Below are 27,973 nucleotides of genomic sequence, written 5' to 3'. Positions count from 1 at the left end.
CCATGGTCATAAATAGTCCCTAAAGCCATAAACTTGATATAGATTTATTTAAGGGCAGAAATGATGAGGCTAGAATTAGCTTATCAGTGACAAGACACTAGTAGGAGGAAAGAAAATCAAAGAAATCTCTAATTTTTTAGGGGAAAACTGACCAGTTGTTTTCCAGAATCCCACTCCTGGCCTTCTGTGGTAACCTCTGTATAAAAACTATAGGCCATTGTCAGAGTGCTTATCCCTGTATCAAACTTCTGCTCCCAAAGGCTCAGGGATCATCACAGAAGAGGAAGTGGAAAGATTATAAGAGCCAGAGGAGGTGGATGACCATAAAGAAACAGGGCTTTCCAGGCAGCTGGTCAGTTACTCATATGAACTTGCAGCAATGGTGATAGCACGCACAAGTCCCATGTAAGCTCAAGCAGGCAAAAATCCCAGAATAGACATGGGGAAGTGGGTAAAAAACCACAGCCCTACCTGAGGAACTGTTGGAAACTGATGGCTGCTGGGAAAGGGAGAGCCAGTCTCTTTTAAGGGTGTGACTCTTAGTAGATTAACCAGGTTCTAGTGGATAGACGCATACCAAAGGGCATTTGGGGACACAAATTTGACTCTATAGGAATATATATATATATATATACCCTGCCAAAAAATTTAAAAAATTAAACAAAGAAGCAAACAAAAAACAAAAAAAGAAGGCTGCCCATTTGTGATTAAAAAATATATCTAAATATGATCAAAATATACTGTATAAAATTTTCAAAAATTCAATTAAAAAGGAATTAACATTGGCCAGTGGATAGTTCAGCAAGTAAAGGTACTTGCTGCTAAGCCTGAAGACCTGAGTTCTATCCCCAGAACCCACATGGTAGAAGGAAAGAGTCAGCTCCTGAAAGTTGTTCTCTGACCTCCACATGCTTTCTCTCTCTCTCTCTCTCTCTCTCTCTCTCTCTCTCTCACACACACACACACACACACATGCACACATATAAAATATTATTTGTTTTGTGCCAAAAATCTATAATGGTGGGAGTGGTGAGGGATCAGTGCAGCCTTTGAGGCTTATGGAGAGACTTTATCAGAAGCTTGATTCTATTTGGTCTTTTCATAAGATGTGTCCTTACTGTGGGCATTTCTCTGAGTGACATAAATGATTTGGTCAGAAGCTAAGATTTATTTCTAGAGTTTGTGGTCCCAAGAAGAATGACTGTATTAAGCCAATCTCGTTTTCTAAGTGTCAGTCAAAACAGATCATTTGCACTAGCTCATGAGTCAGTGAAAAGAACTGAAAATTTATCAAGGAGGTATTGTATGGAGCTACGAGAATGGCTTTGCAATCTGTCTGTTAAGCTGATGAGCAAGCTTGTCAGTTTTCAGTGATGCACACCCGAATCTGAGAATGAACACGAGCAGCCAGTGACACCACTGGGTTTCAGCTCAACTAAACCAACAGTAAACAAGGCCCTGGCATATAGTAAAATCTCAGTGAATCAAGGGCCCCGTGACCTTGTGGATTTCTTTTGCACTGTAAAGTATAAATTTCCCCTAGAGAGTACACTGCTGTATTTTCATTTGAGGTTCAGGCCAGGCCAGCTACATTCTTGAATACATGCCATTTATATTTGAAAAGGAAGGCTTATTGCTTGTTCCCATTGAACCACAGTAAATGGGACTTTCAAATTGTCTAGTTATAAGGTCAACATAAGAATGATACTCAGTTTTGAGAAGGGCGCATTAACAAGCTAATAGCAGATTTTTAAAGGGCACTATCTGGCAGGTATGTCAAGAGGTGGTGCTGGTGATATGTCTAAAAGCCCCAAAAGATGTATCTGGAGTGAAGCTCTCTCTTTCTTCCAGAATTTTTAATTGTCAAAGTCATTTGCTATAGAGAATTCTACCTCAAAGTTTTTATCAGGATTGTAATACCACAGAAGTAGAGAGTGTGCCCTTTTTAACATAGGATGTTTGTTTGGCTCTAATTCAAAGGATCCTGCTTATTAGTTTACTGACATAAAAGAGCAAGTGGAATACTCCTGTGAGGTCAGTCCTGACAGTAGAAGCAAAGAGTCAAGTCAGGAGCTAGGCTGTTTTCCCTTGACTGCTACATAGATTTAGTATTACAAAGTGTAGTCGCAGAAATTTTACTTATCAGGTCTCTGAATTTTATTGGGGTTTATCAGATAACTTTCCCAGTGAGAACACTGAGAGGCTGTCACTTGGGTGTCATAAGATACAGGAGCTATGTGAAACCCTAGCTCACCCACTTGTTGCAAATGTCAGAGGTTAGGAACTCCTGGGGTAGCCTGTAGCCCTTCTTTACATGTGCTTGCTCCTGATGGGAAATCTTGCCTAGAGCTTATTACTTGAGGGAAGTACAAGCATATAATATGTAATCCTCCTGTGTTTTCAGATGTTGAAACACTACCAGTGTCTTGAATGCATACATACATCCTTTCACACCATCTTATTTTCCCTTCTCTGCTCTAAACCTTGCTCACATCCTCTCACAGATTCAGGAAGGATAGTGACTTGGGTGCCTGCAACCAGCAGAGTCGTGTTTGAGACTGTCCCTGCGAGGTTCCCTAGCAGACTCCAGTGGGTGTTTATGGGCTTCAGTTCCTCTTGGTGACAGGACAATCTTTTTACTCTTTTTACTTTGAGGATCTAATTCAGGTCCGTGTGTTTTCAAGGCAAGCGCTTTACCAGCTGAACTATCTCCTTGACTCCTGTCATCTTAATAGGATCTACAGTTGGTTTATGTGATTGTTAATCTTTTCAACTTGCTTGTCTTGACAAAAGCCTAGGAGATTAGTTAAAAAACAAACAAACAAACAAAAAAACACCTCTGCGTATTTCTGTGAGAGTATTTCCAGAGATGTTTGGATTCCTCACTTAGGAATGGGATCAATCACTTGATGGAATTTGAGTATGAGGGCATCGTTAGGAGGTGGGACTTTGCTAGAGGAAATGGGCCACTGGTGGGTGTGTCCTTGGGGGCTTTCTCTTTCCACCCCTTCTCTGCTTTCTGTCTGCTGGGATGTGAACTACTCCAGTATGCCTTCTCCATATGATGAACTAATCCCTTTGAAACTATGAACCAAAATAATTCTTTGCCTTCTTATTTCTCTTATTTGGTCACAGTAGTATAAAAATACCTGACACAGCTTGGTTACTCTACAATGTTTTGGGAGCTAAGATGGTCAAACTGTTGCAATTCTTAACATTCACTGAGTACTGTCATATCATCTCCAAAGTGAACCAGCCAAAATTCTAATAATTCACCAGATTTCATCCCATAAGTGCTTTCCACTTATCCCTTTTAGTGCTGATTGTAGATGCTAGTCTCTGTAATTGTTATCTGAAAGCAGATGAATCCTTCTTTTCCTACCAGGATGAAGTTTGATACTATGTACTTCAGTGGTCACACCTGAAACTGGTTGCCTGACTAATGAGGAAGGCTTCCTGCTCAGAGGAGGATTAACACCATCCAAAGCACTGTTCAGCAGCTGGGCCTGTGAACTCTTTAGTATACGTCCCACTATGTCTGTAACCACCTCCCAGATCCTCTTCATTATCAGGCAGTTAAATGGAGGCCCCCTTATTCTTTGATGACTGAGCTTGGTCCACAAATCTGCTGCCAGTTTCATGGAATCTTGGGAATTATTTTTCTGTCAATTCATGTTAATCAGCATGTGAAAATGTTCTCCTTCCTTACCAGGAGACAAAGTACAGTTTATTGTTCACAGCAATAGCAGTTAAAGTATCAGCATTTTGTTTATTCATGCAGAGTAAAAAGGACTAGGTGATACCTGCATACACATTGCACTCACTGTGTTGTGGAAGGGGAACCATGGATTGGGGAACTCAAGTCTTTACGATAGCATGTTTCTGCTTTCCTGCAGTGGGGAGGCATTGTCATGAGCTTTGCACCTTAAGCAGTCTTCTCCTTTGTTTTGGAAAAAGATAATATCTCTATTATCCAAAGATTTGAGTTGCATTAACATTTTGAGGTTATTTAGAATGAAGGATAATCAGCATCTTGTCATAGGACGTGTAGAAGCAAAAGAGAATAACCTCCCATCAGTACCTCAGCTTTCTCTTGACTTGTTTGATTCCCTGCTTGTAAGGACATTGTCTTCCAGTGAATGGGGCAAGTAGATGTCAGGGAAATTTTTAAGAAAAAGTGATGCCTAAGCCATAGCTTAAAGAAGAAGTGGGATTGTTCAAAAGGAGTGTAGGTTAAACTATTGCAAAGACTTTTGGTTCCTCACATTCCATTTCTTTCTATGTTGTTAGCTAGAGACAGCAGTGAAAACTGGAAAAAGGCTCTTGGGGAAAAAAAGGAGGATAAGTTCTCCCACATGGGAAAGTTAAGTTACACTTTGAATATAATAATTTCAGTCAGTGTGATAATCTTTTATTCCACTTAAAAATTTATTTTTAATTATTAAGTCAGCAAACAAAGTAATGTGATTCATTCTGACATATTTATACATGTCATACTTTTTTTCTCATTTGCCCCCTCTTCTGCTACCCTCCCCCATCCCTCTACCCCCCTTGCTTGCCCCTTCCCCCATCAAATACTCCTCCCCCACCCCTATTTTCATGTCATACCTATATTCTATTACCCCGTCTCTTCCCCTTCCCCTCAGAGACTAATCCCTCCCCCCTCATGGGCCTCTTTCTAATTTCCTACCCACCCCCTACCAGATACACACATACAAGAGAAAACATGCAGTATTTTTCTTTCTTACACTGGCTTATTTCATTTAACATAATGATTTACAGTTTCATCCATTTTATTCTGCAAATGTCATGATTTTTCTTTTCTTTATAAAAATCCACATATATATGCTGAATAAAATTCATATATATATATTTCTTTATCCATTCATCTATTTATGGACATCTAGGCTGCTTCCAGTTCTGACCCAGTGTGACTAATGCAGCAATAAACATGGGTGTGCTCGTGTCTCTACAGTAGTATTTAGCGTCTTTTGGATGGATATATAGCCAGGAGTGGTATACTTGGGTCACATAGTGGTTCTATTTTTCAGTTTTTGAGAGTTCTCCATATTGATTTTCATGGGGGCTGTACCAGTTCACATTCTTACCAGAAGTATATAAGGGTTCTTCTCTCCTTCACATCTTTGCCAGAATTTGTTACCATTTGTTTTATTGATTACAACAATTCTGACTGGGGTGAGATAGACTCTCAAAGCAGTTTTAATTAGCATTTCCCTGCTGGGTAAAGATGTTGCAAGCATTTTCAAATATTTATTTGTCATTTGTATTTGTAAACTGTCATTGGCCAATTATTATTTGGATGAGGTTTTGGTGTTTAAGTTTCGCAGTGCTTTATACATTCTAGCTGTTCACATAGAAACACAGAAGACCCCAAATAGCCAAAACAATTCTACACAGAAAAAGCAATGCTGGAAGTATCATAACACCTATTTTTTTTTTTTTAAAGACAGAGTCTCCATGTACCCCCAACTGACCTGGAACTTGCTAAGTAGACCAGGCTGGCTTTGATCTCATATAGATCCCCTTGCCTCTGCCTCCCTCAAAATACCTTATCTTAAATTATATAACTGAGTCATAGTAACAAAAACTATATGGTACTGGCACGAAGACAAGGATGTGCGCTAATGGGATGTAATAGAGGACTTAGAAATAAGCCCACACAGTTACAGCAACTTAATTTTTGATGAACACGACAAATACATTGGAAAACAGATACTCTCCTCAACAAATGGTGCTGGGAAGGCTGAATATCCACATGTAGAAGAATGAAAATAGATTCCTATTCCTTACTCTGCACACACACAAAATCAAAATGGATCAAAGATTTTACTGTAAAACTTGAAAATTCAAAACTGCTAAAGGAAAACATAGGAAATACAGTTCAAGATACATTTCAAGGCATAGACAAAGACATAGAAAATAGCTCCAATAGTAGAGGAAATAATCTCAGAAGTTGATAATGGGATCATAATGAATTAAAAAGACTTATACACAGCAAAGGAAATAATCACCAGAGTGAAGGGATGGCCTTGTTCAGAATGAAAAAATATCTTTGCAAACTATACCTCAGACAGGATTAACCATTATTTCTTTCTAAAATGAAATTTTGAACTATTACAGAAAACACAAAGGAATTACACAGTGGTACACTCATTAATCTCCCACCCACATTTTATTATATTTGCTTTGCTACATGCCTATCTGTCCATTTCATTATCTTTTTGTCAGTGATATTAAATTTTTTTTCTAAATAAGTTGCAGACTTCAATATATTTTACCACTGAATGCTTTGGGATATATATTTGAAGGTTTCTTTTAAGGAGAAATGCATATATTGCAAGTATATGCATGGTTTGATGAGTTCTGAGAGAAGTTTGCACTTACATCACTTCAGACCTTATCGTCTAAAAAAACTACTGCATCTTTTTTTTTTATCTGCCTGCCTCTGCTTCCTGAGTGCTGGGATTAAAGGCATGTGTCACCATACCTGGCTATAATAATCTTTTAAACCTTAGATTAGTTTTGTCTGTTTTAGAGACTCATATATTCACATTACACAGTATATAGTATTTTATATAATTTTTCTTTAACTCTGAATGATGTTTGTGAGATTTATCCACCCTGCTTTAATCAGCAGTAGATTACTTTTCATTCAGGGGTAGTATAATATTGTATGGATTTATGTTAATGCTTACCTGTGCTATTTCTAGTGTTTGTGTGAATAGAGCTACCATGCCTATCATTGTACAAGTCTTATTATGTGTACCATTTTAAAAAATTGGTATGCATGAGTTCAGCAAACAAAAATGTTTATACTTTTTAAAATTGTTGTTGGTTTTATTTTATATTGTCTCATTCATATTCTAAGGCCATACTTTATTTGACATTTTCCAAGCACTTTACTACTTATAAATGTGTTTATTTGTATCTTTATTTTTCTTGGCTTCTCTCAACAATTAAAAACCAGCTGTAATTGAGTTTTAGTTTCTTTGATTTGTTATTCTACAGTCATTTATAAGGTACTATAAGATATTTTTTATAATTTGAGGATATGTCAAATTAGATAGTGATTTTTAAAAGTATATTTTATTATTTTATGTGAATGAGTGAATAGCCTGCATATATGTAAGTGCACCTGCGTCATACAATGCCTGTGGAGGACAGAAGAGGGCACCAGATCCCCTGGAACTTGAGTTAAGGAAGGTTGTTTGCCACCATGTGGGTGCTGGGATTCAAACCCAGGTCATCTACAAGAACAGCCAATGCTCCTAACCAATGAGTCATCTCTCCAGTCCCTAGATAGTGATTTTTAACTGTAGACATTGTCTAGTATATTTGGGGAGACATATCAGACATGAGTACATGGCCTCTCAACATCACAAAAACAAGTTTAGGAGCTCTTGGAGCTCAGAGGAGATGTAATACACTCTGAGAGGCAGTAAGTCAGTGAGGAGAAGTTTCTAGAACCTTGTGGCAGATTCAAATCCTATATGATATCCCTTTTTTAATTGGTGAATAAACTAAGATTTATGTAGAGAATCTCTGATTTGTCCAATGGGTGCAAGAGATGAGAAATCAATGTCTCCTGAGTTCCAATCTCCTGTTTCCTTCTTTGATGTGGTGCTTCAATACATTCATTTTGGGGTCAGGGTCTCACTATGTAGCCTCTGATCCTCCTACCTCAGCCTCCCAGTGCTGAGGATACAGCATATGTCACCATGCCCTACCTCCAATACATTTTCATAACTACTCACTGAAAACTTGTCAGTGCTAGGCTTATCTTGAGTCTAGTTTTAGAAATTAAAAAAGGAAGATATTTAACTCCTAAACACATGTGCCTACACACATATATATCCTATGATCTCAGTGTTAGGACCATAATCCTATGGGCATGAAGAGAATGTAGCACTATGATCCCAACATAATTTTAATTTCAGTGTTTTATTTTAAATATTACATTGAGGATAATCAAGAGGTATGTGAATCCCCTCCCTTTAGGAACATGTGAACATGTTGAATTCGATCTTCTCAAGGAAAGACCACAGAAATCTCTGATTTCCTTTCTAATTCATGTGTGATACCCTAAAACTCTTCCTTTAACATGCCACTAGCTTGTTGGAGCCAGGCAGTTTGCTATACTTGTTTTGTATCTCTAAAATCTAGTCCTGTCCTGGAATGTAGTAGGTACTTAAGGGATCAGTCAGCCAAAGTGCTGAGGACCTCTAGTCTGCTGAAAGTGGTATTTAGTGTTTATGCTGTGATTTTAAAAAGTGTAACCCTGACTCTATAGCCCTAAAATGCCTGTACTTTATTCAAGTGAAACTGAAGACAAAGTAAATGTCCTTTTTGTCAGCTACTCAATGTCCATACCTGGGAATTTCCTTATACCTACACTTATACACTTTAGATACCTGTTTTCACCTAGAACTTGATACTTGATAGCCTCTAATTCTCCTCCCTCCCTCCCTCCCCTCCCTCCCTGGCTCCCTGGCTCCCTCCCTCCCTCCCTCCCTCTCTCCCTCCCTCTCTCCCTCCCTCTTTCCTTTCCTTTCTTCCTTCTTCCCTTTTTCTTTCTTTCAACCTAGGGATTGAATCTAGGGCTTGACACCCACGCTAGGCAAGTACCCTACCACTTAGCTACACCTCAATCCATACTTTCTTTCTATTTAAAAAGTGTATGTGTGTGTGTATGTACACATGTATGTATAGGGGGTACAAATATCACAGTGTGTGTGTGGAGGTCAGAGAGTTGTTTGTTGGAATCAGTTCTCTCCTTCCACCATGTGAGTTCTGGGCATTGAACTCAGATTGTCAGGCTTCCTGGCAAGTGCTTTTACCTACTGAATCATCTTGCTGGCCCCCTATTTTCTTTATTTTAAAAATCATCCTGACTCTTTTTAGTTTTCCTATTCCAGAAGTATTTAGAAAGTTTTTTCTACCTTTAATAATTAAAACATTGGGAGAAATTCAATGTCCTTTTCCTCTTTTGCCTCATTAAAGAAGAACTTAAGTGTACTCCCTAAATGTATTATGGCATGTCTGAGTTGTAGTTTTGATCTGTTAATTAACATGACTTGTTTAATATCTCTAGTCAGCACAATCACAAAAGATTCCTTTAAAACACATCAGTGAACTTACTTGTTTCTGCTGTCCATTTTCTTATTTTTCAGCCTATGTTATCTTGATGTTAATTTCTGCCAGGCTCTGTTTCGCCTGCAATTAGCACATCAAGGTTACTGACCATACTAAGGTCAGGTGTGCCCTCAGGAAGGTCTCCACGGTTTGTTTCTTCAGAGGAATTGCAACTATATCTTTGGATATCTGCTCAGTCACATGCTTGTTTCTCTTTTGGAGTTGTCTGTCTTATCACTTGAACATCAAAAGTACCCTTCAGGGTAGACATGTTGTTTATTTTATCTGCCACTGTACTTTAAGTGCAAAATCCTAATCATAAGTGGCAGGTTCATAGATCAAAGTGATTTTTGGAATGTACTTTCTGGGCCAGTAAGAGTCTAAAATCTTATTGTAATTTCAGTGAGTTGATTTTGTTTTGTTTTTACCCCCTTAGGAAAAAGAAGACCACTTTGAATCTGTTCAGCTGAAATCCTCAAGATCCCCCAATATATGAAGATACAGTGCTATAGCTTTCAGACTAATGAACAAAGAAACCTGCTCTCTAGTTTCACAGGACCATATGTTAGGGCTCATTCTCACACCTGTCCTGTCTGTGATCTCACAGAGGAGGGCCATGCTGCTAAAAGGGGAAAGAGGTAGACATGCTGACTGCCTTATCACACATTATGTACTTTGTCAAACTATGAACACAGATGATTTGGGTCTCAACTGAAGATGAAGCTTAACTCAGGAAGAGATTTATCTGTATATACACATAATGGAAGCCCAAGTTTAAGCCCACCAGTGCACTGCTGATGCATGCCATATAATTAATGGGTAACTTTAATTCTTTGTAATGTCTGCACAAAAAAATGTGTTGGAAGGCAGACATGAGCATATGCTTTGTGATCCCACGTATGTCTTGTCTTTGTAATTTGGGGAAGATTTGAAAAAATATTTAAGGTATAATTATTTTTTCCTTTATTTTCCCAACAGACCTTGAAAACATCTTTTCTATTAAAAATGACAACTAATTAAAGACAATAAATTTTTCATTTTTTTCGTAGGATGTTTTCTCTTGATTTCAGAAGCTTAAGATATTGGTGATATTTTGTGAAGTTATTGATTATTATCAGTTATCTAAGCTGATAATCACTTGAAATTTCCTTTTTGTTGGAACTGGTAAGAAGAATTGGACTAAAAGGTTGAAGAAATCTTAATGGGTGGCAGGCAAGGAGAAACCTCGGCTTTCCATTAATTTTAAGCAGTCTGGTATTATCAAAAAGCCAAAGGACTTAAAGCAGTTTCTGTGGCACTTGAAGAACAAAGCACGTGGAAAATCTTATTTATCAAATCACATGTACAGTCGTGAAGGAGAAGAGGAACAGCTTGTCCTTAAGTACAGATAACTGTACTGATTTACATGGGTCATTCCATGGTCTTCAGTAAGGGTCAATAGGATATTTCCTACACATCAAGCACCAGCCAGAGTCTCTATGGGTTTTTCTTTTTTCTTTTGCTACAAGACTTTGAGTTTCTTGGAAGATTTTATTTTTAAGCCAATAAAGCAGAAATTCAGCTTTGGGAAATGCATAGAGCTGTATTCACAGTAAGAATGTGACTGTATCTTTAGCAGTTATGAAATAAGTATTGTTCCTATTCAAAATTGAATCAGAAAATTGTGATATCTCTTATGATGGATTAGAAATATTAACATGACTTGGATATTATTTTTTAAAGAAGCTTGAAGATGGATTTGATCAGTTTTATATAAACTTTAGTACTGTGAGAGAGGAAGGTTCCTGGACTTTGGTTATCTAAGGTCCTCTGGCTTGTTTGTAATAAATAGTAATCTGTGTAGATCTTAATCCAAAAATTTTAAAATATTTACAATTGAGAGAGGCAAGGCACACGGGTTTTAAGAATGTTTTTCAATGAAGTATGACTTGTAGTGTTTCATTCTGTAGGTTGTGTAGTCTTTATTTTTGTGGAAAATGGGAAAATATGAATAACTGTGTTTATTGGTTAATGAGTAAAATACTGGACTATTTTGCACTCACCAAAAGAATGTGTGTGTATGTGTGTGTATGTATTTCTACTGTTACATATGGAAATAGGCAATGTTTTAATTATAAGACTGAAGAGAATGTTACTTTGCATAATTTCTTGCATTTAATTTCTTTAATCTTTTTATAAAGAAGAAATTATTTTGCTCTTGCTCATTTCTGACCCAATATCAGAGCATTAGCATACCTTTCCCATCTTGATCAAATTTTAACCAGAAGAATGGAAATATGTTTGAAATGCCATTCAGAGGAGGAATCTTGTCAGAGTTGTACAGACTGGACAGAGTGAGAAGGTGTCTTCTGTCACCTGTCACCCCTCATCTTCTGCTGTCTCAACATGTATGTTCCAAGCCATAGAGATAATTGGGATTCTCCCTCAGGTAGCTTCTTTCTTCCCTTGTCACTGGACTAAAATCTCTGACATGTCAAAAATGCCTTAAATTTTAATGAACTCTCTGAAAATGCAGTTGATATTGAAGAAGGTATTTATTTTATTTCTAATTTTAGATACTAAATCGATTTTTGTCAGCCAAGTCCTGTCTTTGGATTCCAATATCTTGTCATTTTAGTCTAAGAGCTGAAGAAATATGACATGACAGAGAAAATATTATGAGGAGAATATGAGGACCAATTTTGGCTATAAAATCCACTTTAGTTTTATGTCTGGCCTTTGAAAAACTCAGTGAAATGTTGAAAGGCATAAACAAATTAATTATGCTTTGTGACTTTTAATTGACATTTATTCTCCCTTCATACCAGTGATAGAATAAGATGTTATTTGTTATTTTTTCTAAAAGGTATACTTTGAAGTCTTAAATACTTCATTAAGTCAACTGTCGCCGATAACATCTCTTAGCACTGTGTCAAAACATATCGAAATCAATTTTTCACTGGATGAGAACATGTCTCTGGATAAATTATATAATGCCATTTAACAATGTTGAGCAATTTGATATCTGTTCACTTGATTTAAAAGATTGAATTTTATTATTGTTGACTTTCTCCCTCTTTGGTTATTAATAATCATATCCTTCTTAGGATTAAAAATATTTCATAGGACTTTTGTGTAGATTTTTGTCATTATTTTCTTTCCAAAGAAAAAAGATGGTTTAAACCCATGCTGTGAAAGAATTATTCAGGCCCAGTCACTTACCGTCTGTGGTCTTCAGGTCCTCAGGTGGTGGGTAATGGTCAGTTCTGCTTCTTTAAGCCCCGTCTGGCCACGTGTCATTTGATGTCTTTTGGTAGCACTAATCCCTATGGCTCATGGTCATTCCTAGTGGGAAGCTAATGTGTTACTCTTTTCCTCATGAAGACAAGTTTCTTGTTTAGAGTGAGATGTGTTGCTCACATTTATCATCTCATAGGTAGAAGAGATCTTCAGAGAAGGGGAAGTTGACATGTAAAATGGCTCCAGCATAGATTCTTGAGACTAGCACTGGAGGAGCTTCCCTGGTTTGTTCGCCTTTGCTCATGGAGGATGCACCCCAGTCTTCACCCATTTTCCGGATTCTGTTTTACTATGGAACTGAAACAGGCATTTAGGATTCCTTTAGCAAGTGTTGGTTCAAGAAACATCTCCAGCTTCTTTAAATGAAATGTCACATTAAGGATTTTCATTTGTTGGACTTTTCTTCATTTTAATAACTCTGGAAAGAAGGTTCTGTTTAAAACAGTTTGTGAATTTGAAGTAGATTGGGGCAATATTTCCTTCATGTCAGACAACTGATTATAAAGTTCTACCAGTTGCACTTCAAATAAAAGAGTGAGAGTTACATAAATCCAAACCTGCTATCTCAGAGCAACATGGGTAATTGCCTTACCCATGGGTGTGGGCTTTTGTCTTTAGAGCTCTAGTTATAATCCATCTTCCTAGCTTTTCACGTTTTTTGGCTTAACTTGCAACCCTTTTTGCAAAAGCTGCTGGATTTAAAATTATCATGGTGGGCAGGCGGATGCAGCAGGGGCTAGCTGAGAAAAAGTGTGGAGTTGAGGACTGTAAAGGCAACTGGAAGAAATTACCTTTCTCAGCCATTCTTTGCATCTGTCCTCTGTGTGGTCTAGAAGCCAGGTTGCCTCGAAGTTTAAATATAGGAGCTGCTTTATTTCACCATGATTAATTTGGGTAGGTAGGAAAAACCTATTAATATTTAAACTAGAGAGGACACAGAGTACCTCAGAATCTGTAACTATTCATAAAATCAAGGATAATTAAGTAGATAGGTTCTGAAAAGCTTTTCTTGAATAGGATCTACCATTGAGTTTGGGATCCTTAAATTTAGAGAAGTGGTGCAAAGATAGATTGGCTCAGCTAGCTTTAAATTCTGGAAGGATGAAATGCTTTGTGTGGGGAAAAAAGTCCCCAAACTTATTTGTTTAAAATGTCTTACATAAAAAGATTTTAAAGCATCTATTTTCCATACATATGTTGAATGTTTATAAAAATTATTTTGGGGCTGGAGAAATGGCTCAGTGGCTAAGAGCACTGATTGCTCTTTCAGAGGACCCGGGTTCAATTCCCAGCACCCACATGGTGGCTACGAACCGTCCTTAACTCCAGTTCCAGGGGAATCTCAAGCCCTCTTCTGACGTCTGCTGCATTGCACAACACGGGTGCACTCACATACATACATGTAATATACTCATACACATAAAATAAACATAATAAAATATTTAGAAAAATTATTTTTAGGGAGGAATCATATGCTAGGTGAGGTACTTTCAAATCGGATACAAAGCTTATAGCAAGGAAGGAGAAAAATGACAAGAGCTGTCAGTTAATACATTTTCAGTGTACTGACAGGGCATAAAATATAGTGGGCATAGATCAAAACCCAGCCCTCCAAACTACAGTTTTCCTATGACTCAGAGACAACCCTGATTGTCTTGTTTTAAAAGATCCATGATCAGTTTGATTGTTGGAGACATCAGCTGTGTCTCTGCAGAGCCCATCTGATGTGCCTTCCTCAGACTGTCACATTCCATCAGTGGACCAAGTTTATTTTCTCTCCCATCAGCCTTGCTCAGCCTTTATCTTGCCTGAGCAGATGCTCATTCTGAGCACACTGCTCTGGCACCCTTGCTAGTTTCAGTCACAGCAGAATTAGATTTTGTTACATAGAGTTTTTAACTCTCTTACCCAACCTATCCCAGTTCACTCCCCAAATCCCAGGTTTCTGTATAAAAATGAGGATTCAGAGAATAGTAAGCACCATTGTTTGGAGTGCCTGGTGGATTTTGGATGGATTAGTTAAGTTGACTCTAATGCAAGCAGAGGAAGAAAGGATTTTCCAGAATTCTATATCTTTCAAGGCCTTTATGCATCTGTTAATTATTTTTAGATATTTAAAAAATAGTATTATGTTGCTAATTTCAAGTACTGACTATTAAGTCTGTAGGTCCCTCATATATTTATTCCCCTCTGCTTTCCTTTCCAAGTCATTCTTGGCCACAGTCCTATTAAAATAACATTTCTTGTTTATTCTTGTTTGTATTTGTGATGTTGAGGAGCAAACCAAGGACGTCATGCATGCAGAGCAAGTACTTTATCAGCTGAGCAATATCCAGCGCTCTATGATGTGCTTCTCAAATGCAGGGAGCAGATGGGCTAGATCTTACTCACCTTTCTGTTGTGCACTAAATAGTGACCTCCAAAAAAATATATGTCTACATCCTAGTCCCTGAACCCTGAGAACATTCTATTTGAAAAATTGGCCTTTGCAGAAAATTAAGAATGCTAACATGATATTATCCTGGGTTATCTAGGTGCTTCTAAATCTAATGACACATGCCATTTAAGAGACAGCACGACAGACACAGTGGAGAATGGGATGTGAAGTTTGAGGCAGGGTTTAGAATGATATGGCCATAACCAAGGACCAGACACTAGAATGAAATGAATTCTTTCTTTGGATCATTAAGACAGCCTGGTCCTACTGACTCCTTAATTGTGACAGAATACATTGTTGTTGTAAGCCACATAGTTTATAGCATTTTTTTTTTTTTTACATCTGTCACAGGAAAGGAATGTACTCTCTGTCCCTGGTACCTGATATAGGCTCTGCAGATAGATGTGTTCACAATAATTTTTCCAGCATTAATAAATGATGTGCAGCTAAAAGCTTGACAGAGGTAGGGAAGTATTTGGTAAGAATGAGCCAGTTTCAGCTTACCAATATTGTTCATGCCTTTTTTTAGGTTAGTAAAATATTTAAGTTTAGTGGTAAATCTGTGTGCTTGAGCATAATTCCTAGGTCTTAGGAAAGCACTGGAAAGCTTTCTCTCTCCTCATTCAACTATGACTGGCAAGAGTAATTTTACAGTGGAATTACTTTATACTTTCCAGAGTCTTTCCTAGCCATTAAAATTGTTTTTGAAAATCAGAGCCATCAGACCCTTCCTAGCAGGTCTCTGTCTCTGTAGTCAGGGTATAGGAAGGAACACCTTCAGTTGGACATTTCTGGGCCATCATATAGACAAGGCTGTAAGAAGACAATATGCACATTATCATCAGTGAGCTGGTCTTATGGTCTCACCGCTTGTCATTTTCTGGTCACTGTGATCTGTAGAAAAGAGGAGTTTCACCTAAACTCTCTGGCAGGTTTACAACTTGAGTTCAAGGTAAGTGGATGTGGAGAGAAGCACAGTTAGGCAATTTCTTCCAACATTCAGAAGAGAAAATTACTTGAAATCTACATCTTCAAATTACTTTGTGATCCAAAAGGACAAATCATTATCCGCCATGCTGGAAAACCTCGAAGGTTTTATTCCTGATAGCTTTACATTATTACAGAGGCTTTATTTCATACTGAGAAAAACAATCTGTTACACATAATGTAACTTTAATATACAACATAGAAACTCACCCTAAGTTAGTTACACAAGGACCTACAAAAAACTTCATAGGAAAAAAAGTTACCTAATATTGCCACCGGATAGTTTTTTGTTTGTTTTTTTTAGTAGACTGACCCTGTCAGACCCTGTCACCAATGCTCAGCTCTGTAAACAATGGTTATTTCCATGTTCGGAGCGGGGGTTGTTAATAGGGGCACTAAAATCAGCCTAAAAAGTTCTAACACATCACAATATACTGTACAGTCCTCAAAAATAATTTAGTGTACTGTTTCTACAAAAAAGGTACTAGGGTTGTTCTTTTGCTCTGTTTCTGTATTGTGGAGCAGCACTTGAGCACTTTGTCTAACAGTCTAAACACACGAGAACTGAATTGCAAATTCCAGTCACAGAGATGAGGTGGTAGAGTCGAGAACTTCCCGCCCGTTGCACACTGTTGGGACATACGTGCTTGCAGATGCTGCAAAACAAAATGGGACAGAAGACTCAGTTAAACAGACCACCTAGATAATGCATAGATGCTCCAAGATAGTAGGCTAAGATTAAGTTAAAAACTTATTTCAACTTGTCCATGAAAAATGCTTAATGGTTTCATGCCATAGTAGATCAACTTTAAAAACATTTTCAGCTCTTTAGTTTGTATCCTGCAATGTATCTCCATTCGTGCCATACCTCTTGGAGAGAAAATTTGTAAGCATTATTGTTGCTGAAAGAAATCTTTCATGAGTTGAAAATTAGACTTGATAATCTGGGAGCAGTAGAGATGGCTGAGTGGTTAAGAACACTGACTTCTTGTACAAGACTCTGGTTCAAATCCCAGCACCTACATGGCAGCTAACAACTGTGTGTAACTCCAGTTCCAGGGGATCTGACAGCTTCTTCTGTCCTCTTTGGGCATTGCACGACACGGGTGCACTTACCTACATGCAGGCAATACACGCCTATGCATAAAATAAAATTAATTTAAAAATTTTTAAAAAGAAAATTAGACTTGATAATCTATAAACTGATTAAAAAATATACAAAACTGAACGGTCACTCAATTTTCTTATAGGTGATTAAATTATTTCTTATTTTCAATAACTTTAGTTTTATTTTCTGAGGGCCTCGAGAGATTGCTCAGTGGTTACCATCACCGGATACTCTTTCAGAGAACCCAGGTTTGGTTCCCAGCACTCAAGTGGCAGCTAACAATCATCTGTAACTCCAGCTCCAGGGGATCTGACACCCTCTTCTGGCCTCCATCAGCACTGTATGAATGTGGATGCACTTATATACATGCTAGTAAAGCACTCATACACATAAAGTAAAATAAATTCTTAAAAAGTTTTGTTTTCTGATGAGGTATGACTTCTGTGGTATTATTTCTTTGCTCATGTTGTACAACCACCATGAGGACACCAACAAGAGTGGAATGCTGAGAGCTTTAAGTTCATTATAGCTTTGGAAATGAAGACATTCAAAAGGGAGGATGCCTTGCAAATGACAGCAGAGGCAGTAGTGTCATGGTGTGAGGTACATAAAAATTGTTTTTTATGTATATGAGTGTTATGCCTGAATGTAGGTAAGTGCACCTGTGTTGCACAATGCCTGCGGAGGTCAGAAGAGGGCATTGGATCCTCTGGAGCTGGAGTTACAAATGATTGTTAGCCACTATGTGGGTGTTGAGATTGGAACCTGGGTCTTCTGTAAGAACAGCCAGTATTCTTAACTGCTGAGTCATCTCTCCAGCCCCCCTTTAAAAAAATCCTGTTGAAAATTTATTTGAAACAAAACCATATAAGAATCAAACACAAGCACATGGATAGTAATATTGCACATTCATTTTCAAATATATCAAATTTAAAAATTAATGTTCAGCGTGGTGGCACACCTTTAATCCCAGCACTTGGGAGGCAGAGGCCGGCAGATCTCTGTGAGTTCAAGGCCAGCCTGGTCTACTTAGTTCCAGGACAGCTGGGGCTACAGGGAGACCCTGTCTCAAAAAGACCAATAATCAATAATAATAATAATAATAATAATAATAATAATAATAATGTTCAGTAATAGGCACAGGTAAAAATACATTTGAGTCTGGTGTCTCTGTATGACAAATATTCACTAAAGTTGCTGCTTACATGGATGAATGGCTGCAGAGGATGTGGGGCAGAATCCTTCAAGTTTATTCTGTGGTACAGATAACACTGTCTGGCTCATAACAAGGGTATGTTTTCCTCTCCAGCCCCCCATACATTTTCATCACAATAGACTTACAGTTGTTGAGGGAAATGTAAAAGACATAGAGGGATAGTAATGACAGTTTCCTTGAAATGCTTGTTAACATTTCTTCAGAATCTATAGCGTCTTTATGCTATGGTGCGACTTCATTGTTTTCATTTCTTTTAAAAAGTTTTTTGGATTCTTTGAAAATTTCATACAGTATATTTTATCATATTCAGACCCCTCCCCACTCCATGCCCCCACTTACTACCCACCTATTTCCTGTCTTCTATGACTGTTATTCTTTATGATATGCACCCTTTTTATGGCACCTAGCTTTCTCAGATATAATTTTTAGCTGTTAACATCATATTACTAAAGTTTTTATGATATTTAAACACATATTGTTATATTTATTTTGCCTCTAATTCTTTTTAATTGAATGAGGGCAAAAGCAGGTGACTCATTCTCCCTTGTGATGAAACTTTGTAGTCAAAAGAATATATAAAGTGATGGATTTATATCACCGTTAAGGTCTTTCCACACCGTGAAGCTTGTCTATCTGGTCATATATTCTGAACACAGGAGCTGGGCTACCTGAATGTAGTCCAGTTAAAACTGATCAGTCATCTGCCTGTTCTTTAAGGACATGTGAATTAATCCCATTCTAAAGTGTTCATTCATGTCCAATAATGGGTATATTATTGATCCATTAAATTACCATATGTATAGGAATTTTTCTAAACATACAGGAGTATTAACCATGAAATTAAAGGTAATATAGCATTGTGAGGGAGCATTCATAATATTTAGGACATTGACATCTTCCAGCATGTTTACCACTAGCAAAACTAAATCTCTTTAGTTTTGCAGTAATGACTTGGGTAGGCATTCATGAACATCTCTGAAGTCAAGTCCACGAGCTGAAGTCACTGAACTCATGTGACAAGCGAAGCATCTCTGAGAATTTCTCCTTTTAACATGCATGGAGGATATTTAATTATTTTGTTTGTTTTTAGCCTGGGCTGGCCTGGAACTCATGCCTGTCCTGCCTCTGCATCTTCAGAGTTTGTCTACTTGCATGTGCTGCCACACTCTGTTTTCTTTCAAATATCACTCCATTAAAAGTTATAAAAAAAAATCTTTGAGGGAAGGGATGGTATACAATGTGTTGCCTGAAACTTCTACCCTGAAGACATTTTTAAAAAGAGTGTATGGAAGACAAAATTTAATGGAAAAAAAGTGATTATGATAATAATTTCAAATGTGGTAGCTTAACTCATCTTTATTTTCTTATGCCCATGAAATCCCAGAATCATTAAAGCTAGATAAAGTAGATGAAAGAAGAAGGTGAAATGAAGCTCGAGACACAAATCACTGGGAACATAAAGACAAGCTCTGGCCCACTCAGTATGTGCTTTCTGAAGCCCCTGTGTCCAGCTGCCTAGTTGACATCTTCAGAGAGTATATAATACACATTTCAGAAATCAGTGTCCAAAACAGAACACTTGGCTTTATGTTATCAATCCCCATTTAGCCCTCTTTTCCTCAGTAAATGGGCTTACCATCTAACCCTAACCAAATCTAAAATTTGTACATACTTCTTTTGTCTTTTCTGTGGCAAACCTGGCATCAGGGTTCATTAGCTCTAGCCATGCATCTGATTATTGCCACCTCTGCATCTCACACCACATCGCAAGCCACCATTAACTTGTCTTTGTCCAGAGACTCACAGGACCTGCACCACTTGCACCCCCATTTCCATCTTTGCCTCCTGGTGATGTATTTTCTACATGACAGTGAGAATACCATCATCTCTCCATATATACATACTCAGCTAACCACAGAGTGAGAATATTCAGGATGCACAGTGAACATGTACAGTAAATTTTGTATTCCCTAAAAAATGCAGTACAATTACTATTCAAGTACCATTTATATTGTATTGGCTGGAATAAGTAATCTAGTGATGATCTGAATTATACTGGGGGATGTGCACAGGGTAGGTGAAAGTATGACATTTATAAGGGGCCTGAAAACCTGTAAATGTCAATACTCATGGGGAGAGTGGTCCTGAAGCCATTTCCCTAGATACTGAGGAACAGTGGTATTTTTAAATGTAACTCACCTGTTTAGACAACCCCAATAGCTTCCCTCTGTGCTTTAACTCCATGGGTTTAAGAATCTCAACCGATTTGGACTATGCCTATCTTTCTGTGTTTACCACATTCCATGCATCTCTCTCCTCCTTTGCTTTGTTCTCCAAATAACAAGTCTGTTTCTCAAGTTTGTGCCTTTGCTGTAGCCATCACTTTTGCCAGGAATGCGCTCTCTGATCATCATCATGTCTGGTTCCATCTTGTTGCAACCATCTGAAATAGGACCTCCTTAAAAAGACGGCCATCAGCCCACTGAATCTAAAGTAGCCAGTTCTGCTCTGTCATAAAACTATTCGAATTTCAGCCCATCATAATTGTGGTTTCCTGACTGCTGCTGCTGCTTCTTCGTTTTCTACTCTTCTTCCTTTTCCTCCTCCCTCCCTCCCTCCCTCCCCCCTTCTCCTCTTTCTTCTCTTAACCAGAAAATACACAAGGGCTTTACTCATGTGTTTCAGTGAATCTCCAGTACATTTCATGATAGATCTGTAAATATTTCCTGAGTGATCATATAAGTGCATTTTTAGGTTGGGGGAACCAATGAAAGTTTTAAGAGAAAATGATACAGCTTTGTGAGACCTGTGGGCAGCCTCATTAGGCTATGCAGACCTTTCTTCTTCTCAAGTCACATTGAGGCATTGACCATCAACTGCCCTTGAAGAGAGAACTGGCTAGGCTCGTACTGAGAATTCCTCAGAGCAGCATGCTGCCTTTGACATTTTCACTAATCTCTTTATCTTTTCTAGGATCAAGTTTTATTTCTGTGGACATTTTTCATTTTCAGAGACTGAAGAGGAGTGCTGTGTCACGGGTCAAGAAGAATAAAGGTCTGACATGCAAATGCCCCTGTCTACATTGTACTAGTCTCAGGCCCTCTCTACTACTTTCTCAAGGCTGTATCATAAACCTACTCTGAAGTTCCCCATCCTGTTATGGAACTTGATGTAACTAGAATCTTATAGTAAGTTTTACTCACTGCATTCCAATTTCTTACAAATTGGGTGCACTTGATTAGGTAAGAAATGAGGGGCTGCAAAGGCAGTTAGCTGCATGGTTTCAAATAGTCTTCTACTGTGCACCTCATGGACACATGGACATCATCATGGAATTTACAGAGCACTTTAAGTCATGGCTCTGCTTTATAGAGATATTAAGGGGAACACCCTTTGCCGGAATTTGGTAAACTCTCTTAGGAAGAGAATACAAATTCAAGATCTCCCTACAAAAATAACAGCAAAAATGTCCATAAGACTTTTTATGCAGGTAGTTTTTTTTTTTTCCCCTAAATTCTTTTTAGTGTGCTGAAGGGAGATCTACTTTATATTTTTTGTTCCTCTTTTACTGTTTCTTCTACAGTTTTGGCCACTGTATTTTATTATGTAAAAATACTTTCATTTTTGCATATGCTGCTGAATATAGTAGAAGAAATTATTGTTTTATGAGTTTACTATTACTTTGCATTTCATAAATATTTTATGTGTGCATCCCATATTAGTCCATCTGTTATTCCCCAAGATAGTAAGCAAAATGCTCTGTGTGTGTGTGTGTGTGTGTGTGAGAGAGAGAGAGAGAGAGAGAGAGAGAGAGAGAGAGAGAGAGAGGTACTTGTGTGCTTGTGAAAAACGTTTGCTATTGTTCTGATGAGATCCCTGTGAGGCTTTTAATGGTGTAAGTTTGGCCCATTTCTTAAGTGTGGTAAGCAAATTTCTACAATCATTCTTTCTTTAAGAAACAATAGGCACACACTGGGCTTTCCTTGTATTTGGGGTGAATGGCTGCTGGTGACTGCTCTAGGCTAAGGGGATAGTTTTTGTCATTCACAGTGGAAACTGAATATAGCTGAAAAAGACCTCATAAGTTTCACTATTGATCACAAAGAAAAATTTATGCCCATCAAAAGACATATTTTACTTTAAAGACATGGTGAATCATTGGAGATCAATACAGCCAAGTAGCAGATTTGTTTCCCTCTGTGAAATCCTCTTTCCTTCCACTGGTAGCACAAGGGCTGGCCAGATGTGGGAGAAAATGATGGCTTTTTTCAGGTAACTGGGCTGTCGATTTCTGCTAAGCATATTTACTTAACAGATTCTTCTGGATGTGAAGCCTATTTGTCAACTGACTGGGAAACTGGTTCCTGAGAATAAAAGTCTTACATCATACTTGGAAGAAAATAAAGCAAACACTTCAACAGAACAGGCATTCCAGTTTTCCCCCATCTGTCTTATTTCCTTGTTCCTAGTGACGCTAAAAAATTTTTCCCAGGGTATTTGCTTGCATATGTTTTTTAATAGTCACTGAATCCAGTTTCCACCAGCTCTGAGACTTCTTGCCTTCCTGCTTTGACACTGAATCTGTTCTTTTCCTCTTCATCTTAATTTACTTCTTCCTTTCAGGAAGTTCATTTTGTGATCAACATGTTTGGGAAGATGATGTCACCAATATACACTGGTTTGGCATATAGCTATCTCTGAGATTTCAGTGTGGAAGTCAGAGACTTCATTAAGACACTTGGGGTGAATTCTCAGGAAGCATTTCCTCTTTATAATTTAAGTAATGATCTTAAATTATTAATAGACTAAGATGCAAATCCAGGATGTATTTTCCAAATGGAATTTAGACTTCTATGAAAGCTAAGACTTCTTCATTCAGAGAAACAAGTGTCTCAGAGAGAAAAGATATGCCATGTTCTATTTCTGTGACTCATAATACAACTTGCATATCAAATGAGCTGAGATTTCACTTGATTTTCAACTACCTATCTCGTATCATTGTTATCTCATCATGTTTTTCAATCATATCCTCTTATTCTTTCCCCTTCCAGAAATACAAAAGTGGATGTCCAGTATTACTCAGTAAATAAAAGGACTCCTAAACTGTTTTACTAATTCTGTATTTTTCTTACCCACCTCTTAGCTCCCAGCATCTTTCCTATCCACACATGGATAGCTCATCTCATTCAAGGATCAGAAGCACATTCACCTTGAGAGTCAGTTTGTGTGAGGTACATGTGTTACTATGCTTAGGATTCAAAATCTGAAGCTGAAAGTATTCCAAGAAAACACATCAGGCCCTGGTTCTTTCTAGTGGAGCTAACACTGTTGGCTTCACCTTCAAATTATATGCAGCAGATAAACACTTCACCAGCTTCTGTTGCCTACCTAGTCTGAGCTAGCAACATCTGGACTATGTAGTCACCTCCTCAGTTTGCTCTGCCCACTCCCTGTGTGGTTGTCTACCCCTACAACCACAGTGGTGCTTTGAAGGTCAGGTCTTACCACATCCCTGATAGATCCTAGTGCTTTCTCATTTCTTTCAGTAGAAAAAGCAAAGACTCATCCATTTTCCTCTACACACTTTGGCTTCTTTACTGTCCTCCTAACTTTGGGCCTTTGCATTTGCTTTTCCCTCAGCCTACAATGTCTGGCTTTTAGACATCAGCATGACTTACCTCATTTGTTTTCTTCATGTCTTTGTGTAAAAGTGTTGCTTTAGCAGAAAGGTCATCCCTAGTCACTGTATAAACAGTGACAACTTTTTCCATCTCCATTGTGCCTGATGTCCCTGTGGTGTCCATTCCCCATGTGAGTTTCTTCACATTGTTCACCAACACTTGGTTCATATATCTTACTGGCTTATTTATGTTCCTTCTCTGCCTATTAGGATGGCAAACACCGTGAGTGCAGAATTTACTGGTTTTATTCATGACCACATTCTCCAGTGTCTGGAGATGAGCTCTAGCTCAAAAGTGTTTCTTCAGTGAATGAGTGAATGAGATTTGCAGTATCATATTTGCACATTTCCCTGCTAAGGGGGCCCTCTCCCTGAGCTTATGCAGTTATGCCAGGCGAGGCAGTCATTGTACACACCGCTTATTGTTTCATATGTGAAGATACTTTCCATGCTGTACAAGAATACAAAACTCTCTGCTTAGTGATATTATAGAGCATTTCATTTAAAATGAAAAAGAAGTAGGGAAGATAAACTGAGAAAATGGATCTTTTGCTTATTTTTTCTAAGGCACTGAGCATCCAAATCAAATAATAGACAATGGTTGATAATAAACATGGTTCTGCTTTAAAGTTAACATAGTTGCATAAGTCTGAGCATGAGAGACAATAACTTTTGGATTGTGTAAAATGTGTTTGATAATAGATATCTGTAATATAATATTGAACTCTGTTCAAATGTACAGTACAGGAGGGGTAAATATCTAATATAATTTAATTCACGATACCTGCTTTTAAAGGACCACTTACTCAGAGAAAGCATGCCTTTGACATAAATATCCAGCCGTTACTAGTATTATCCTTTCTTTGTCCCAGTAAAATTACATTTTCTAAAAAGCTGTGGGCATCCCCTCTGGGTGATCATGCCTTGTCTGTGTGCAATGTGGTGCTGTGAATCCGGATAGACTCTGATGAACATAACTTCTGATGTTGGACTTCAGACATGAGGCTTTGAGAAGAGATGTAAGTCTGTACCTGGGGTGCTAGAATAAGATGCTGTCAGGTATAGAGCTGAAGGGAAAGCTTTAACTAAACCATTGAATTTTCAAGTGCTAAGATTCACATTATCAGAATTGCTACTCAGTTAAAATTTGCAACTGAGCTGAGGCAGAAAAATCCAGAGAGGCCAGGAAGTGATCAAGTATCTTTTGAGAGTTTTATTTATGACTTTAGTTGCCAAATTTCTTGAAGTATGTAATAGATAGGGCCCCAGTTTTCTTTTTTGGGAATGTTATTATTAGAATAAATGATCCTTATCAGCCCTTCCAGCTCCAGTTTCTATGGTCACTTGGATTATAAGAAGTGGTAAAGAAAGAAGAGTTCAGGGTCAGAATAGAGAAATTATGAGATAAATCCAATGGTAATATTAAACAGGAGAAAGAAGAGGAGCTAAACACCAAGTCTCTAATAGTGTAGATTTACTTATAATAGTTGTGAACTCTTCTGCCTTCATTGAGGGAGAATATGGAGCAGACTGGAATGAGATTCTCAGAATACCGTGGACTTTTCAAAGGGAAAAGTAGATATCTACTTGAATTGGATGCATTATGTGTATTTTTCCTGGAAGCAGAGAGCTTAAGTTCCTGAATGTTCTAGGCTCCTCTTGCATTCTCCATTGAAGATTTATGTTTATAATATACTTTTGCCTGTGGTGAGGAAGACTGTCAACCTAGTCTGTGGTATTAAATAACTTGTTAATTTGCCTGAGTAGGCTATTACATAGTTCATTATGAGACTCCTGAACTTATAGTGTAGGCATATGATGCCATTTTTTTTCAGGAGTTTCAATGTAGAGAAGACATTTGGGCATTATGTGGTATTTTTTCCTTAAAGAGCCACACTGAGATGTCAACAGTGGCTTGCTTCTGCTCACTAGGGTGTCGTCATGGCTTGACCATTGGTAAGCCCAAAGTCTGGTTCTCACATTCTTGCTTTGTCTTGTTGCAGCTCTGTTGAAATTTAAGCAATGTCTCTGGAAGACTATTCCCTTGATATTTTAATAGTACTAATATCACTTTATAATCTGAAGGTACTTTGAAATAAAGAATAACTTCTATTAATTGAGCAATTCTCACATTACCAACACAGATAAGTGACTTTCTGAATAAAAATCTGGACAGAAAAAAAAAATCAATCTACATCTACCTATGGCTCCTTAGAGACCCAGATCTGGGCATTATTAGTTAGCAGAAGCCTCTTGGTTGATCGTAATGATAATGGCATTATATACATCTAAATGACCATCTTGAGCAAGAGAAATACACACCCTGGTAGAACCAAGTTTGAGTTCATAATACTCTCTAAGCTCATGGGGCACACTTCGTTTCTCACCTCTGTCCTGATCTATGCTGATCCTGAACTATTTTAGAGCCAGCAGCCTGACCTGTATAGTTCTGGTAGGGCTTTACATTGTATAACTTCACATGCACATCCAGAATGTCTCCAATATTTTGCAGTTCCATTTACAATCCAGAACACTGTTTTCATTGTTTGTCTCTGGGAACCAGCTCTGAGGAGCCACTTTTCTTCCGAGCATAACAGAATAAAGAATGAACTCTTCTTTTTCATCTAACTACATAGCATATTTACCTATGTGAGTAGGAGCAGTACAAGGATGAGTCTAGGATGTCAAGATCTCTGAATTAGATTGCCCTACAGAGGCACGTGCCCACTTTTAGTACCTGCTTTGTGAGTGGCCAGGTGCTTCTGTTCTCAAAATGAATTTCTTAGAGAGGTCCAGAGGGAGCATGGGAAACAACTGGGTAAGTATCTGGCCAGTGGCATCATAGAGCAAAGGATGGGAGAATGCCACCCTCTGTATCTAGGGTCTGCCTGCTCTCTGACAGTCATGTGGTAAGATCGTCCTCCAGTGCACTGCACTGATAATCAGGTGAAACCGACAAGGATGTTTAGTGTTGCAGTTCTCAGAAGTCTGCCTAGATCACCCCACTGAGCCATTTATGTTATCTGTTGCAAACTAGATTTTGCCTTTGCCCAGGCCACAGTAAGTAGAGTGTCTGTGGGTGGGGCCAGGGAATCTGTATTTCAAGCAGATTATTTTCATATGCAAATATTTCAGAACCATTGGCCTGTGGGCATAATTAATGGAGAAGAGCTCAAGTTTATTTCTATTCTGACGTCTACTATATATAATTAAGCAGTTACAATTTAAATTGTTTTTTGCACATAGCAATATGCCAAACATTTCTCAAATGGTTTTCTAAAATGTCCTTGACTGTGTTCTCTCTTTCATGCCTACTTCTGTGTTTGGTCACACTTTTCCATCTATACAGAACAGCTTTAAGAACCCAGAGTTGTTCCCTGGGTGTGCACCACCAGCCACAGGCCTCTCTCCCACCCGCAGGCCTCTCTCCAGGGTAAGTCCATCGCACCCTCCGTGCCTCGACTCCCCCAGCCCCATTCACCCTCTCATCTCCCCTGCCCTTCTCTCCTCTGAGTTTGGGCCCTGCCCATTCCTGGTCTTGGGGCCCCAGACACCTGGGGAACCAGTACTGCTTCCTGACCCTTTTCATCCACACCAACTTAGTGCCTTCTCTAGGCCCCAGGAGCACTGCTTCTGGGCCTGGCCCCCCACTCACCTACCTCTGCTTCCCTGGGCCTACACCACATCCCATCCTCTTTCTGGGACTTGGGAGCTGACCTTTCCTCTTCTTGATCCTTTGCATCCAGATCAACCAGGCTCCTCAGTGCAGTCCCCAGGAGTCCTTGGGGCCTCTTCCAGCCCCATCTGCCTTTGCATCTCTGGGTGGAACGGCCACCAAATGCCCTAGACCAGCATCTTTTCTGGGCCAGGGTCCCAGGCCAGTCCAACCCCCAAATTCCTGAGGCCAAAATCGGTCCAGGAGGGATCCAGACTTTAGGAGAAAGCCTGAAATCATCTGACCCTCATCTGAATTGGGCCTCTGTGGGAATGCCTGAAGACAAAATCAATCCGGCCACTCCAATATAAAATCAAGAGAGAGAACCAGTAGCTTAGACGAACCAGCTTTTCACGACCAAAAAGGAAACCACAAAGACACATAAAGTTCACAAAAGC

The 27,973-nt window shown here is 38.5% G+C and overlaps 2 protein-coding genes across 4 annotated transcripts in view; one reads left to right on the top strand and one right to left on the bottom strand.

The window, feature by feature from the left end:
• Positions 1-13,676, top strand: part of Kiaa1324l (KIAA1324 like) — a 189,148-nt gene extending 175,472 nt beyond the window's left edge. For both annotated transcript variants that reach the window (XR_003847682.1, XM_008822474.1), the window contains exon 22: positions 9,590-13,676. Coding sequence is in view for 1 of the 2 variants with exons in the window: in XM_008822474.1 (XP_008820696.1) it covers positions 9,590-9,649 (60 nt within the window). In the remaining variant the exon portion in view is untranslated. The remainder of the gene's footprint in view (positions 1-9,589) is intronic.
• Positions 13,677-16,140: 2,464 nt separating this feature from the next.
• Positions 16,141-27,973, bottom strand: part of Grm3 (glutamate metabotropic receptor 3) — a 277,529-nt gene continuing 265,696 nt past the window's right edge. For both annotated transcript variants that reach the window (XM_017795451.1, XM_008822473.2), the window contains one exon: positions 16,141-16,512. In XM_017795451.1, coding sequence (XP_017650940.1) covers positions 16,439-16,512 — 74 coding nt within the window. In that variant the 3' untranslated portion in view covers positions 16,141-16,438. The remainder of the gene's footprint in view (positions 16,513-27,973) is intronic.

The sequence above is a fragment of the Nannospalax galili genome, unplaced genomic scaffold (genome assembly GCF_000622305.1).
Source record: "Nannospalax galili isolate Female #2095 unplaced genomic scaffold, S.galili_v1.0 scaffold85, whole genome shotgun sequence".
NCBI lineage: Eukaryota > Metazoa > Chordata > Mammalia > Rodentia > Spalacidae > Nannospalax > Nannospalax galili.
Note: the sequence above shows the minus strand (reverse complement) of the source record. Positions and strands in the feature narration are given on the sequence as shown.